The sequence below is a fragment of the Xyrauchen texanus genome, chromosome 28, assembly GCF_025860055.1.
Source record: "Xyrauchen texanus isolate HMW12.3.18 chromosome 28, RBS_HiC_50CHRs, whole genome shotgun sequence".
Taxonomy (NCBI): domain Eukaryota; kingdom Metazoa; phylum Chordata; class Actinopteri; order Cypriniformes; family Catostomidae; genus Xyrauchen; species Xyrauchen texanus.
The window spans coordinates 25,543,832-25,561,282 of NC_068303.1; the positions used below are offsets into that span (position 1 = coordinate 25,543,832).

The following is a 17,451-nucleotide window of genomic DNA, read 5'->3' on the forward strand; positions in this document are numbered from 1 at the left end:
TATATTTGTATAGTGTTTATTAATCTTAGTAAATGTAAGTTAATACAAATACAATTGTTCATTGTTAGTTCATGATAGTTCATAGTGCATTAACTTAAGTTAACTAATAAAAATGTTGATTTAAAAAATGTATTAGTATAGGTTGAAACTATTAACCAAGATTAATAAATGCTGTAAAAGTATTGTTTGTTGTTATTTCATGTTAACTACATGTTAACAAATGGAACCTTTTTGTAAAGTGTTACCTTTTCCCATGTTACACAAAACCTGTTGCTTTGATTGCGATGATACTTTTATTGCCACATTTGTTAATTGAATGTATAATATTAATAGTTAATCCATTTTTATTTTTAATTTTATTGTTCTAAATTCCCAAATTATGACTGAGACACTCATCACCATGTAAAGTGGTTTGTGTGATTATAGCCAACCTATTCTGTTTTTATGTATGGACAGTATGTCATGACAGGGACATTGCATGAACTGAAATAAAATGCAAAAGAATGTGTCTGAATTATGTAGAGAAAAAACATGTATTAACCTCTCATGCAAAGCTAGAGCATATTTATAATACAGACAAATGAAAGGCATACTAATAAATATAATTGTATTTATTGGCAGAGGGGCAGTGTTGATGTTTGATAGTGTATGCTCTCACAAGGGAGTAACAAACCCAAATAATTAACATGCAGAAAACTGGTAAAATTGTGAGGCATGTTAATGTAACATTGATATCTAAAGATCCACTAGCCCATAAATCACTGCAGGTTTGTTCATCTTGTTTCTTGTAGAGTATGAACTTTGCTCTGCTCATTATATTCAATAAGTCCTAACCTAAAAACTGGCTCCTCCCTCTCCATCCACTCATCAGCAGCGAATTCTGGGAAGAAAAAGGCAATCTCTTTCTTGGCTGACTCAATGGAATCTGTAAGAGAGAGTGTTAAAGAGAGTGCATGGGCATTTAAATATATATATATATATATATATATATATATATATATATATATATATATAAGTCTTAAAGATACATTTTGAATTTTCATAATTAAGAGTATAGAGGGACAGAAATGAAAAGAACATAGTTAGGGGCCGTTCAGACTGAATGTGTACAGTAGAATGCAGTTGTCTCAAGATGTTTTTATCAGTTCTTTTTTAACTTCAAAAGGTGTCTAAAAAACATGAGACATGGCACAACAGTCAAAGTTGTCCATCTAGCTCATGCTTACATAGGGACACATTTTTAAATATTTGGTGTGAACTGCCCCCTACTCATTAATCAGCATTTTGTAAGTACAAATATTAGTATAACATGAAAAACTTAAATGATATTTACTTTTACATAAAAATAGTCTCCTATTGATATATTGCATCTGTTTACATACAATAAACACTGACCTTTCAAAAGCTTATTTATGTGTATATTTCATTTAAACAGGATGCATAAAGTGTGTGTGATTATGTTGTTAAAATGCTTTACGAGTTTGTAAATATACACTAAATGGGCATTCATAAAGACTTTGGTAGAGACTTCCAAACATTATTCCAACTATTTAATAATGTAATTGTCCTAGTCTGTTCAGCCAGATCTGAAAAATCCACATTAATGGAGATCATTGTTATACCTGAACCATGGGTGGTGTTTCTGGTATCAGTGAGCCCATACTGGCCACGGAGGGTGTTTGGTGAAGTGAAATGTGCTCTAAACACTTTTGTGGGGCCCATCATCCCTCTCCAGTAGGTGATAGCATCTTCCCTGGCCAGGATGTAAGCTCTCATTGGGCCACTGTTGTGGAGATACGACTACATGTGAATATCACGACACAGAGGAAGCTATAAAAACATAATGTCTCCACTAGATGCAGAACATCAAGGTAGTAGTTAATAGTTCATCCAAACTACAGTCTTAATTTATTCACACTCATGTCACTCCAAACACAATCTTTCTTCCGTAGAACACAAATGGAAATGTTTGGGCAGAATGTATCTTTTACATGAGGTGAGTAAATTACAGAATTTTCATTTTTGGATGAACTAACCCTAAGAACCATCTGCAAGCATGTCTTTGTGTTCAAATGCTACTAAGTACTATACATATAATCTAGTTAAAAAAAACTTAATAAGGCATTGCCAAATGATATTAAAGGCTGGAATAATTAGTTACTTATTTTAAATTAATCTTAAATAGATTCAAATAAGCACAGGTCATTTCAGGCACTACACTAATGTTTCATCTTCCACAGACAAAGACAGCCTGATAATAGGGTGCCATGGCAACATCGGTCTTAACTGGACCACCGGCTACATTTACAACGAGCACTGATGTCCCCTCTCCAAAGATGAGAGATTATATATCTGCATTATTTATTCCCTTAAAGGGAGGCGTATGTAGTGGTAATAGCAGGGCCTAACCTCCACATTGAGGGGTTTCAATATTAAGATTAGTGTTCAATCAAGCTTTTTTACCGGTCATGCTAGATAAGATTTCACGCACGAGGGCATCTGGTTTTGTTTTTACAAATATACAGTTTATTCACTTTCCTGCAACAATAAAAACATGCAGCTTAAATATGTATTCATTGTATTGAGCCAAGAGGTCAGTGTGTGAAGTTTGGATCTTCTATAGGTCACACGTCTTATCATCATCTGGATTCGCAGGTCAGAGTTCACTAAACTTGAACATTTATTAGCAACGGAATGTGAAATTTCTTCACACAAGTTTGCATTTCCGATATCCCATGTTCAGATGCATTTGAATGGGAGTGAATGGAGGGCGAAGTTTAGTGTGACCGCACCTTCACACATGATTACACTTCATACGCAGACAATGTGTATGGTCATGTAAACGCCTTACACAGATTTTCTTTATCAGGGGGTAAGGAAATAAATGGTTTAAGCATAACCTGATCGACACAAGTAGACTTTGCGTTGCAAGTAAACACCTTTGCTGCCATTCTTACCGCCTTGTCGAATGTGAGCAAGTGCAAAGGCAGGGTCTCAGCCCCACTATTCATCATCATTATTTTTTGGAAACCCAGTCAACTTGAATATTATATAATTGTAAAATTATAATATTACAATGATTGTTCTTATTATAATTACAATACAATAGTAATATATTTCTGTAATATTATGTAGTATTAATGTAATAAAATTATATAAAACATGCACAGAAATTGCTGTGTGGTTCAGTTAAACCAATGAGTTCTTAACCGTCAAGTTTTTATTTTGGCAACATCTGCATGAACATTATGTGTGTATCGGTGTTCAAATTCTCAACAGCTAAATGATGTGCTTCTTATTTTCACATCACATTAACACAGTGCGAGTTGAATCAGTGTAATATTCTATGATTCAATATCCTAATATTTGCTCTTCATGATCTATTACAATGAGTTAGAAGAGAATCAGCTCAAATTAATGCAGCAGTACATATACACCAATGAGCCAAAACAGTATGACCACTCACAGCTGAATCAAATAACATTGATCATCTCGTAACAAGACCACATATCAAAGTCTGGGTAGATTAGATGGTAAGCGAACAATCAGTTCTTGCACTCAACGTTTTGAATGCAGGAGAAATTGGCAGGAGTAAAGACCTGAGCGACTTTGACAAGGGCCAAATTGCTATGCCCAGACGATTGGTCAGAGCATCTCTAAAACGGCAAGCCTTGTGGGGTGCTCTCGTCAGCAGTGGTGAGTACGTACTGACAGTGGTCCAAGGAGGGACCAACCACAAACTGGATAATTAATGATTAGTATGAATAATTATTTTTTAAAAGTACAAATATTCCTTGCATCCTCTCAATTAATATGATGTTATAAAAGCTGCATGCATAATAATTGTAAAAGTATAGAACCTTAGCATAGAACTTATACTTGCAATGAAGGCACTTTGTGGGGCAGCAATTATATTGTGAAAAGAATGGAGGAATATTGATGGATGAAACATTTACCTTGACATGAATTCAACCAGTCTTTGATAGAAATAACACCCTGAAAATAAAAACAAAGAAGATAAACTGCTAAATTTTTGTTTTGATTTTTACATTGTATCCACTAGAAATAATCCAACAAGGGTGATTTTGCGGTTTATGCGACAGCCTTTTGCTGGCAGAGTCTTGGCAGAGATTTGAATAGATAACGCCCACATATCTATGCATGACAGCTGTTTTGTTTTTCCCTGGAGGCAAGTATATGATAAGCTTAGACTGAATAACATGTTCTCTCCACATGCTGTCTCAACATTATATCTAAAGTTTGTGAGAAGCCTTTGCTATGACTCATCCTGTTTAAAATCACGCATCACACAGACACACACCCACAAATGTACTTAACCATTTCCCCTCAATCTATAACAAAACCATTTCCATTCATATCATACCATGTTTTAAACCATAGGTCTCAACAATTTCTCTATAAGTGTCTCTATATTAATATCTACTCAATATATATATATATATACACACACACAGTACTGGGCAAATGTGTTAGGCACTTCAGATGTTTCAAAAAAACATTTGTTATTTATAAAAACACATTGGATATTTATATCTTCAGCTTTAGTGTGACATAGGAAAAATGCATTTTAGACTCCCAAACATTACTTTTGCAAATAGAAAAGTTTAGAATAGAAGAACAGGGAGCCCTGCAACAGATGTCATGGCCCCACAGAGACCCCCACTGAACATTGAGTCAGTCTGAGATAACATAAAGAGACAGAAGCAGTTGAGACAGCCTAAATAGATAGAAGAACTGTGGCGAATTCTCCAAGAAGCTTGGAACATCCTATCAGCCAACAACACCTGTGACCAGGTGTACCTAGGAGAATTGGGGCTCTTTCAAAGGCAAAGGTGGGCATACCAAATATTGATTTAGCTTTTTTTATGTTTACTGGACTTTGTATTGATGTTATCTATTTATGGCATTATTTTTAAAGACATTCTAACTATGCAACATTTTTCACAAGTGCCTAAAACTTTTGCATAATACTGATATATATGAATATACTGTGTTTTTTGTTGAGAATATCCTTTTCTACCTGCATGTTCAGCATAAAAGTTTTCTGAATCTTCTCTTCTCCACACCAGATCATTCTTTCTGATAATAAAGAAGTTTTCTAGAATCTTCTGATGAAGTGTCTGAAATGATAAGCAACAACAAATACAAGTGTTTCAATGTCCAAATGGCCCTATAAATCATGACCTTGTTGTTTCTGTGATCAATAGTGGCTGCCTGTAGATCTTTTCATTTCATCTATCTATCATTTCCATCAATGCAGAAATGGCACAAGAAAAAAGTTAATTAGAGTTAGCCTATAATGTTCCCAAAAGAAAACGAGTAAAGGCTGAGTGATGAATGCAAAACTCACTCTAATGAAGACACAACATTTTAGACATTTCCATTTTGAATCCACTGGTGTAAATTACAGCAGTCTGTGCTCCAGTTTTCAAACCGGGCAGCACAAGGAAATTGGTGCTAATTAAATGCACTTTTATCTCTTTGAATCTACAGACAAGGGAAGGAGAAAGACACCAACTCGTTTTAATAGTGCAGACAAATTATTTTGAAGCTCTCACCCAGCTAGAAATGTTACGTTCCCAGGACGTTCTCAGAACGTCCCCACTGGTGTTAAGGACGTCGCCTAGTAACGTTCCAGGAACGTTCGGAGACGGTCATGATGTGGAGTTCTTTAAAGGTTCGGAGGACGTTATTTTGCGGACCTTCACGGAACATTCGGGACGTTCTTGGAACGTTTAGGGGACCATGTTTTATTTAGAAATGTTACGTTCCCAGGACGTCCCCACTGGTGTCAAGGACGTCGCCTAGTAACGTTCCAGGAACGTTCGGAGACGGTCATGATGTGGAGTTCTTTAAAGGTTCGGAGGACGTTATTTTGCGGACGTTCGCGGACCGTTTAAGGGACCATGTTTTATTTGGAAATGTGATGTTCCCAGAACGTTCTAAGACCGTCCCCAGTGTTGTCAAGGAGGGAACCAAACTAGAATGTAACTGCAGAAACTCTTTCACACTTGTTCTTGCAGAACCTTAATCAGGAATATGCATGCACGTTTAACACATTCAAAGATAAAATAAAAAGCAGGGATCCGTCATTTATTTATTTATTTAATGTGAAGAAAAACAGATTATAAATTAATATTAATGTGGTCATGCATAAGCTTATAGAAACTAAATCAAACACAGTAAATAAAATTAGGAAACGGCAATAACAACAAGACAAAGATTTATATTCATTTTATGTTCTGTAAATGCTGAACAACAAGTAACAAGAATAACTATTAAATATATTAAATTAAATAACTATTAAATATATACAGTGTGTGTGTGTGCGCGCGCGTCAGTCACTGTCTCCATCCTCAGGAGGTGCCCGAAGTTCTTCTTCCGCTGCCTGAAAAAAATCAAACATTATAGGCTATTTACCAATCACTTCAACGACTTTTTAATCACTTTTAACTTCACTTTGGTGTATAAGTACTAAGTAAATAAGTGAAGGGATAAATCAAAGCAGTTATGTTATTCTAGAGAATAGAGAGAGAGAGAGAGCTCATTGAATAAAACAACTTACAGGTGTCGCGACCACCTTGGTACGGTGAGGTGCATGTTTGAGGGTTTCCCTATACATGTATCGATTTCCTTTTCCGTGTTTTTCGGAAATTGTTTGGCACAAGCACCTAGAAGAGAAAAAAAGATAACAAAATAAATGTTTGAAAGTTTCTAATGCAGGGCTTCAGACTATGCTGGAAAGTATTTACAAGAACAATAATTCACTCCACCGAACAAAAATGGAAAAAAGCAGCACGTAAACATTTGAAATGGGCCATTATTATGACGTTATTGTGATACATGATTACATTTTAAAATATGTAGACTAGGCTATTATAGTTATTATTATAGTTTGGATTTTTTTAATATAGTATATATATAATAGCCTATCCCATGAGTCCTAATAAATGCAATTTCAACTATTTCTGAAGTGCTTTTATAAAGAACACCGCTTTCTCACATAACGCAGTGAAGCAGCCCCTGCACGAGAGAATAATTGATTCTCGAGCCATCGATATCAACAGATTCTGCACCATCGCCACGGACAGCACCTGGTAACGTCGCACGAAAGAAGATATATAGGGCCTAGTAACGGCGTGATGTGGAAATAAAATTGCTATATGAGACAAAATTGCCCTGCTCCCTCCAAAATGGATAAAAATGCATACAAGGTGGATAAAACAATCTAAATAAATCTATGACGATTATCACTATTGAAATAAAATGTGAAGTTATACATGGCATGCAAAATATTACTTTTTATTTCAGCGTTGAGCATTATAAACAATCAGACACGAATCTGCAATAACCAATCATATGAGTTTAGATAAGAGTGAAGAAAAAAAACTGCTAGTTCGCGGGAGTTTTTGCCGCGTTCACGCGAGTGCCGCTCACCTCAGACAGAGACAGACAGACACAATCTGGATTTCACTGAATTCACTTGAGGAAAACTGTAGAAGATATTAACTTAGAATCCTGTTGTTTTTTCATGCTACTAAAATAACGACTTGATTTTGTAATCGGAAAAACGAATTAACTAATTCATAAATGGTTCTTGTGATAGCCTACAATAATTATAGATATAATATTCTTTTAATCAACATTATTCATTATTACAATAACACGAGCAAAAATCGCAGTAATGGTGTTTTCAGTTATTTGTCAAAAATTGCTATAATTTCAGATTCAACCTTTCTGGGATTGCTGTGGTAGATCAGTTTTTTCGTGCGTTTTCGTGAAATTAAATATAAGCATAGGCTATATGGTGTAGCCTAAAGTAGGTCTGGCATTTCAGTTATTGGTTTATAAATATAATATATATATTCCGCCTTAGTGGGTCGTATTACTGGCATACAAATAAAGAGAAGAAAGCAGTAAACATTTGAAATGGGCCGTTATTGAGGCATCAGTATAGGGATGTGCATCACAGAACCGCGCGATTCTTGCTCTTGAATAGGGAGTGCATCACAGAACAGAATGGTTTAAAGTAAAATCACTTTTCTATGATGTGATAAATGAGCAGGGCTCGGTTCCCCAAAACGTTCTTATCGCTAAGTAGTTCTTAACCTATTCCTTATCCTCTCTCTTAACATTATGGCACGATTCCCAACACGTTCGTACGCTAAATTACGGAGCCCGGGAAGTCACCTGTGGGAGAAAAAAAAAAACAATCCGTGGCGACGGTTTTGCAATCAGTCCGCTCGATTTATAAACCGTACTCACGAATTCTCAAACTGTTCCCTCGGTTTAACAAATCGTGCCCAAGGATTAATAAACCGTACCCACGAGTTCCTAATCCACGCTCTCAGATTTGTAAACCGTGCCTTCAGTTTTTGCAATCTATACCCACAATTTCATAAACCGTGCCCATGCTTTCGCAATCCGTGTACAATCCACGGGTTTATCTTGATTTAATCTGTATTTGATCATTTTATTAGTTCATTAACTAATTATGTTAACTCAACTAATTTAATGTAAAGAGATGGATACTAATTAGGCTACTAAGTAAATAATGTCAACTAAATAAAAGTAGTTGCGAATGATGTATTATTCTTTTCTGTATGAGCAGAAATTATGGAGTATTTTAAGTTGTTAGGGATACCCGGTTCGTCTACCCGTCATATTGTGTGAACATATTACTGACAATTTGATAATTTAATTAATAGTCTATATTTTACTGATAACTTAAACTGTTAAAATAAATGTTACTGGAATAATTTGAGGAATGTTTCATTTGCATAGAACGTGTTTGTCTTTCTTAACGCCGTAATGCACCTTCGCGTGAAGTGCATCGATTCCTGAGCAATCGATGCCAACTAATTCAGCACCTTCACTTGGGACAGCGCCTTTGTAACGTTGAACATAAGAGGCAGCGTGTTAAGAAGCTTCCTAAGGGACACTTCGGGGAACACACTTAGGAACATAAACAACTTTGGTAAGATATATCTTTCGAGGCTTCTTAGCGCGCTAAGAGTGAGCGTTATCGGGGAACCGGGCCCTATCTTATTTTTTCTGTTTAGAAATCAAAAACGAGAAAACAAATTATCCGAAGGTACACGGACAGTACAGACATTTTTCTGTTTATCATTTGTTCTTTAAAAAGTTGCATGATGAAGTGAGAAGAAGAGAGAAGTTTTGAAAAGCATACTTAAAACAATATGGTGGAGGGCTGTCCCTATGAAGGTCAGTTTTCCTTTTCGGCCTTTCAGGCTGTAATTTGACCAGGCCTCATTGGTAGCTATTTTTCTAAGGATTCTCCTCACAGCGTCTCCAATGTTGCTGCCTCCCATCAGGCTCAAAAACTGTATCTATGCAACATATAAAGATAAATATTAAAAAGCAAATGTTAGTGTTGCAATGGCACGCGGAGCAGGGTTAATCGCTGGCACACAAGCAAATGCGAAAGGTGTATGTATTTCATTCAGATAAATTAGCCTACATGCACACAGATCTACATTTCGAACTTAAAAATGGCACTTTGTGACAAAAAGGTTGCCGACCCCTGTGCTACATCCAACATCAACATACCATCCTTTTTTTTTCTTCTGGGCCCTCAAGTTTTAATATTAAAGCTTGCAGCTCCTGCACTGTTTTGCAGGGCCTCTCAATGGTCTCCTGTGGTGGTGTTGTGATGGTTGCCGAACCAGGACGATTCTGTTGAATAGCCTGGACCAGACGCTCAATTGAATTTGAAATATCTGTCGACATTCTCTCTATTGCGAGGAGCATCCGCTGCTCAGATTGCTCGATGAGATGCTGGAAATCTGAAAAATTGAGATGGGTGAGATGATGATGGGGGGGTTTGGTCATCTTGACATTTAATTATTTGCTTAGTATTCAGGCATATGTGTGGTACTTCAAGAAATTAAATATAGACATTGGCATGACTGTGTTGCCAGATGCAATATCTATGGTCTAATTTGGATAGTAAGTCAAGTCATCTTCATTTATATAGCGCTTTTAACAATGTAGATTGTTTCAAAGCAGCTTTACAGAGATAAACGTATAATTTAAGGTAACCGCGATTGAGATTAGACAGTAATAAAAATAAAAAAATCCAGCCATAAACTTAATTTACTGAAGATAAAAAAAAAAAAAAAACATTTATCTTAACAGATGAATAGAAGACCAACATTAAACATACATACCATGGAAAGTATTATTAGCTGAAAGATTTGGCAGGGATGGCTCATCTTCCTCAGGTGCGTGAGCAGTGACTGTGATGTCAGTAGGTGGTTTGTCTAAGAACAGACATTGAAAGCATGGGATAAACTCATAGTTCAGGGGAGTTGAGTACAAGGAATTGTAACTTACACAAAATGCCATGACAAAAAATACCAACCTACAACTCACACAATATAAGACACTCCAACCGAATTCAAAACATTTTTAAAATAGGATTTTCATTAGAAATCTGTTTGTATTTCACACAAAATAGCCTGTTCCCGTCAGCTGGCAATGCACTTAGTTTGCCTGTTCACTAATTGACACACCACCATCAAATCAACACAACACAAGAAATGACACCAAAAGTTAAATCTGTTACTCACAACTCGGAGGCTTTGGGAGGCTTGATGGCTTTTGAGAGGATGTGGACATTTTTCTCCTTTTTTCGGTAGGAATCTCACATTCTCCTAGTAATTCAGGATGAATATAGTTTAGTTTTATACAGTATATCTCTGTAATCATGCATGGTATATGACATGATTTTTATACATAAACAGCGCGTGTGTTTACCTTCACTCTCTGTGCAGTATTTTGAAGGTACTTTTTTTTTCCGCACTTTTAGCACCTCTTCTTCTGTGTCCACATTTGAACTTTCTACAGCTTTTTTGGCTCGCTCTCTGGCTGTCTTATAGTTGTCTAAGGACAGAGTAAATTTGTGTTGTCTTTTTAGTTTTTGTAATCATTTTACTATGTAAAGGCAGTGTACCTCCATATGACTATATATTTATTTAGTTTTCTCACCAGTCTCGGAGAGTATTCTTATTTTATGTCGCTTCCAGAGCTCCTTATCTGGCCTTTGGGAGGCCTTTGCCATGGCATCAGCGTTTCTACGGGGCCAGTAGCAAATCAGAACCTAAAACATTTCATGGAAAAGTTAATCACATCTTATTTTTTTACGGTATTAATTATGTGTGTGTGTAAGTGTGTATGACTGCACGTGCATGTACCCTTACCCCATTCACCTCCTCTACCCATAATGCAGGCACCACAGCAATTGCATTTTCTTGTTCAAAAATAACTATGTAAAATCCAACCTACATTACAAACAGAAGAACATAAACGCCTTAGAAAAGAGGGCCAATAAATATGAAATCTAATTTAAGACATTAAAGCAATGACAGAAAAAAAGAATACTAATGTACATATTTCCATATTTCCTTAATCAAGGTCATGAAGGAGAGAAAAGACAACTTTGCGGCCATGCCCGTCCTCAAGGATCATTGCCCTTCCTTGCAAGTTTGTCTTGTCCAGAATCTCCATCTTTGATGGACCACATACATAGGCTCCATAGATCATTGAGTCACATGGCTCGTAAAGGTATGACGTTAAGTGCGAGAAGACTCTACATAAGAGCTTTCCGGAGTTGGTCCTCTCCAGAACTTCACAGCAGGATGTTGGGCTAACAATGTAAACATTATTAGGATGTTTCAATTGTATTGGTCTCTCTTCACTTGTTTGTATAGGAATCTGTGAACGTTCTTGGAGCCGTTTTGCTGCTTGGACTAGAACATGGTTTCCTGATCTAACCATCTTCTTCAGCTGGTGCAGGTAGCTCTCAAACGCAAAGGCACTGCATTTGTCTAATGATCCATATGTGGTGGCATCAGAAGTGAGGTGAAGCAGTGAGTGCACATTGTACACTAGGAATTCTTTCCCATATATGTGCCGGCCTTGTTCTACAAAATATGTGAGGAGCTCATGGGCATACACACTGTAGGTTAATGTTAAATGTGGAGACACTAGTATACACAAAGCCACACTAAAGGCCATGAAATGACTGTACAGGGTTTCTGGCAGGATTCCTCGGAGAACAACTTTGCCAGTGTAGAGCATAAACTGCCTGAATTCAGTGGCCTTCCACCTCTCCAATTCCTCCAGACTGCGTGGCTTCCTGGCAAAAAGATGGGGTATGTCACTTCTCAAATTCCTTAGCCTCTGATTGACCTCCCTCAGCTGAGCCGGCGATAGCCGATGCCCCGACTTGCCCCGTGACCATAGTAGGAGCATTTTTCTCATCACTCCCAGGCAGCACTGGTGCATGTAGTCAGCAGGGAAAGACTTGATCATGTCAATTTGGAGATTGCTGAAAGGGGACACAGCATTTTCTTGATGATGTTCTGGCTGGTGTTGCTCTCTAAATGAGACATCATTCCTCAAAGTGAGGTCATGCACTTGTTGGTACGTGATGCGCCCCTCCCAGTTGCCTTTTTGGGTGCATTTGTCACAGCCATAGTAACCTGAGAATTGTTTGATGCACTTCAGCATGGCTTTTGCTGGTGCATCACAGGTAATGCATCTCAATCTTACATTGAGTGTTGTTTCTCCCCATACAAAGCCATTCATTAGAATCATTTTCAGTTCATCTGATATGACTTTAATGAAGTCCAGTGATTTGGGCTTGGCCTCAGTAAGGGCAATGGTCAAAGGAAATATGCTTGCTGGTTTTAGATGTACTGTGCAGAGTACATAACAATTATAATTGCAAAGAGTAGCTATAGTGACAAAATCCTAAGAAAGTTTTTAGAAATGTGGGTGTTTACTCTTAAAATTAAATAAAAATCCTAGTAAAGTAATTCAGAAAGAGGTTAAAAGAGGTCTTAAGGTCAAAATTGTTAGGAGTAAGGACTTTTAAGAGGCTTAAGAGTTTTTTTTAACAGGAGAAAATGACAGAAGACACAGAGGGAGAAGAAATGTTTTGCACACAATGGATGACAGTGAGTTGATAAGACGCTATAAATTAGATCTAAATGTAACTGGGAGCCAGTGTAAAGATCTGAGGACTGGTGTGATATGTTCATATTTTCTGGTTCCTCAATATGGCAGCAGCGTTCTGTATGAGCTGCAACTGTTTTATGGTCTTTTGGGGAAGTGTTGTATTTCTATTCCACTGTAATACCTAGATACACAAGTGTGTTTCCTCTATATGCATTAAACAGAGGCGTAGTTGAATAGGGCATATACATACTCAGTCCAACACACACACACACAGTGTGTGCGCACAACAGATAAACAGGATATCTGACAAGGAAGAGCAGAAAGGTTTTACTTAATTTCTTTACCAGAGGCAGATGAAATACAATATAATGATACCTTGCGCTATTTTACTAAATTACAAACAAATATATTTTACCCTGTGGTGCTCCTCATTTGTGTTCTTCATGACCGGACACCTGAAAATGAAACTTAAGCAAAATCAATGTAATATACTTTAGTTCAATAATAGTTTTGTTTTGTATTTTGAGAGCATTTTACATCAATTCATATTTATGAAATAATTATGGTCCATTTTTGCCATTGAAAATAATAATAATTTTTTTTAAATCTAATTTCATTTTTCAATTATTGCAGTATTTCAGATTAACATAGACCTTTAAGACCTTTAATAGGGCCTTTTAAATCCATTGTTTTTGAAGGCAGACTAGCGCCACCTGTTGAGAGAAAATAAAATAAAACATGTAATTTCATGGTGTAACCACTAGATCCCGTGCATACCATTCCGATGAAGCTATGTTTTAAAAAATTCAAAATACAAAACTTTTCGGTCAAAAGTGACCGAAGACCACCAGGGGTAATGTGGTCTTTCATTCACTGCAATACAAGTTTACAAGTATGACGTCCTGCTTTTGAGAAACCTGGAAATGTGAAGTCAAAATACTGGCAAAGTGGGACAATGGGTAAAGTGGGTAAAGTGGGACAGTTAAGCTTCTTAATTTCTATCTTTACATGTAAATTATTCCATTACTAAAAATCAACATTGAGCTCATCATAAGCAAGTATGTGATAAAAAAAAATAGGTTATATGGCTATGACATCACTTCCGGGGTGTGGCACATCATATTCAACAACCTTACAGTGAACCGTGATGGTAAAGTAAAATGACATAGCATTCTGAGGTGAATAATGTTAAGATTATAAAAATTAAAACACTCATGGATCATTTGTAATTGTTATATATTTTGTTATAGGATGTAATGGTGAATCGGATCTTTTAAAAATCACATTCATATGAATCTTTTTGTCTCTAACCTACAACTGGGTTATATTGGTCACATGGTATACATTGGCTGCCAGTGTATAAAGAGCAAACTAGCACAGGTCAGTTCTTTTCACTTTTCAGTGTCCCCTCATAAATGTACATCTCTTAGAAAATTACAACCTTAGTGATACTAATGTTGTGTTTTCTTTTAAACACCTAGGCAGGTTTGATGCATGTAGTCAATTGGAAATTGCTTTATCCACTGGAAGCCTCAATGGTGCAAAGTGAGGTTATCCACCACTAGGTCGGTCCAACACCTATGTGTCCTTCTGTGTGCATTTATCACAACAATAGTAGCTACTTGTTTACTACTGGCAAATAACCTTAGGAGCTAATCCATTTTCACATCCATCCATTCAGCCAAAACCTAGATGTATTTTTATGTTTTTAATCCAGTCTCTACTTTTGCAAGTGTTCATCTATTCCTCAGTTTATCATTTTGCTGATTTGGGAGGAGGCTGCATTACATGAAGGACACAGATGGGTGACAGGTGAATGATGCACAATAATGTTTCCCTGTATTCAGCAGTTGGGGTTGGTGTCCCGAGGAACACATCTGGAATACAACAGAGTCAGTTTTTATTTTATTGTTCCTGTTGAAATAAAACCTCCCTCCCATTTGTTATTGTTTTAATAAAACTGTTAAACTCTGTAGTGAAATTGTAGTGTTGTTTTGTTCAGTCTTGCCAAATAGATTTCGGCCCAACAGTGTATGTAATTGTAAACCATAAAAAATGAAAAATCTTTAAAATTTATATCATTTCTATATTATAATTTATAATATAGGTATAACATACCTGATTCAAGTCATCAGTTGAGTAGTAAATTACTTAAAGACCTGAAACATTCCAGGAAAATGGTAAGGAAACCCTATAAATATTAAATATGAGCGCCCTCTACTGCCTGTTAATGGTAAGTGATATTAAAATAATAACCTGCAGGGAACGTTCCCAGAACGTTCTCTTTAGGTTATAAAAAGAAAACCTACAGAGAACGTTCCTAGAACATTCTTATTTGGTTCCCCAAAAATAACCAAATGAGAACCGTTAGGGGAACGTTCTGTGTTTACTGGGCAGTTGTATACACATGCTTCTACACACATTTGTGAAAGAATAGGTCACTTTCAGGAGCTCAGTGAATTCAAGAGTGGTACCGTGATAGGTTTCCACCTGTGTGATAAGTGCATTTGTGAAATTTCCTCACTAAATATTCCACAGTCAACTGTTAGTGGTTTTAAAACAAAGATTATAAATTATAAATATACTGTATATAATTGTTTTAATGATTGTACAGATATGTTTACAAGTGTATTGTTTATGATGTTCATCTGTATAATTTACAGATGCACAATTTATATGTATTACATAATTCAAACTCCATAAAACTCCATAAAACTACATTTTCCAATGTAAATCTGTGGTAAAAAATTGAACTGCATCACTTATGCATCGCTTATTTTCACATTGAATGCCTTGAGCTATGACATTGTATTGTTTTTTGTCTATTTGTTAATAAGGGATTTATGGACACATCAAGGTTTTTAGATTTGTAGAGTAAAAGTCATAGTTTTTATTTTGAAGTAAAAAAGATTATCCTACCCACACAATTAGCAGAGAGGACCTAATAAATTGGCTAGCATGTTAACTAGTGTTATTATTTTTAAGTTTAATACTTATTGTATTATTATTTAATATTTTCATGAATTAGATGTACATTTAATACATCTTTGCTTATATTAATTCATTTGTCATGTAATGTTGTTGTGTGACCATCTATGGAACGTTCCCCTAAAGTCACATTGGGGACGTTATTATATGACCAACAGAGGACCGTATGGGAACGTTCTGTTAACGTCCCGAATGTCCTCTTTGTAACGTTGTTGTGTGACCATAGAATAACCAGTATGGAACGTCCCCCTAAAGTCACATTGGGAACGTTATTATATGACCAACAGAGGACCGTATGGGAACGTTCTGTTAACGTCCCAAATGTCCTCTTTGTAACGTTTGCTATGTGACCATAAAATACCCCAAATAGAACGTCCCCCTAAAGTCATATAAAGAACCTTGAACTGCAGCACTTTCATAACCAAAAGAGGACGTTCTATGAACGTTCCTAATGTTCTGTAAAGGTTCGGAACTTTCGTTACCTTTAGAGAACTTTTAGGGAACGTTGCACAAGGTCGCGAGAACGTCCCCTCCTACGTGGGCAGCCTTCACAAATTAGTGGGACATTTTTTTTATTATTATTTGATGCTTGTTCAGGGAACTTTCAGACGGATAATTATATATCTGGCCAATATATGCTATTTGATCTTAATATTTCAGAAACATGACATTAAAACTCCATATTATCTCACCTCCAAAATGAGAGGGTGAGCCACAGCATCTGGTTTAATGACCGCAAGGGTGAGCTGCAGCGCCTTCGCACATCGCATGTCTGTTTTCAACGCTGGTCGCGGGTGTAGAAGTAGAGCGGATTATTGATGTTATATTCTCCGCTTATTTTGTCTCCAGTGCTATTTGATTATTTTGAAACCAGAAACCAGCATGTCTAAAACATACGAGTCATCATGAACATTTGAGAGCATCAATGATGCAAAAGGGCAATTTTATCGATACAGAGTACGAAAAATAATGTAATGACATCCGATATACCGTCTGCGGTTTACATTTGCTTTCAACTCGTTTATCAGGTAAAATATATAACTAAACTCGGTTTATAACCCGTCCGTGCTCCGCGCTGTCAGTTGAGTTGTGAGGGCGCAGCCATCTTGTTCTGTTGTAAACATTAGGGATGGGTGGATCGATACTAAAGTATCGATAATTCCGATACTGATGTGGTATCAAGAATATCGATACTCACATAGAAATATCGATTCAGATTTATATATATATATATATATATATATATATATATATATATATATATATATATATATATATAATCTGAATCGATATCGATATAACATGAATATTAATACTTCTCATAAGCTTTGAAATGAAAAAAAAGAATAATATGAGCGAATTGCATGGCACCAGAGCCTTTTTTGCTTCCGCTCATCTTGACACTTAGAAATGCTAAAATACCCCAGCAGATAGCATTCACCCTTTTAGTCATAGTGC

The 17,451-nt window shown here is 36.3% G+C and overlaps 1 protein-coding gene across 1 annotated transcript; it reads right to left on the reverse strand.

Annotated features, from left to right (window-relative positions):
• Window positions 1-113: 113 nt before the first annotated feature.
• On the reverse strand, window positions 114-17,093 carry LOC127622353 (nucleoside diphosphate kinase 6-like). Its single transcript, XM_052096436.1, has 5 exons — window positions 16,686-17,093; window positions 5,042-5,141; window positions 3,957-3,996; window positions 1,623-1,783; window positions 114-925 (listed from the first exon to the last, which is right to left on the reverse strand). Exons 1-5 carry the CDS (start codon window positions 16,761-16,763, stop codon window positions 774-776), a joined length of 531 nt encoding a protein of 176 aa, XP_051952396.1. The 5' UTR covers window positions 16,764-17,093; the 3' UTR covers window positions 114-773.
• Between the last annotated feature and the right edge of the window lie 358 nt (window positions 17,094-17,451).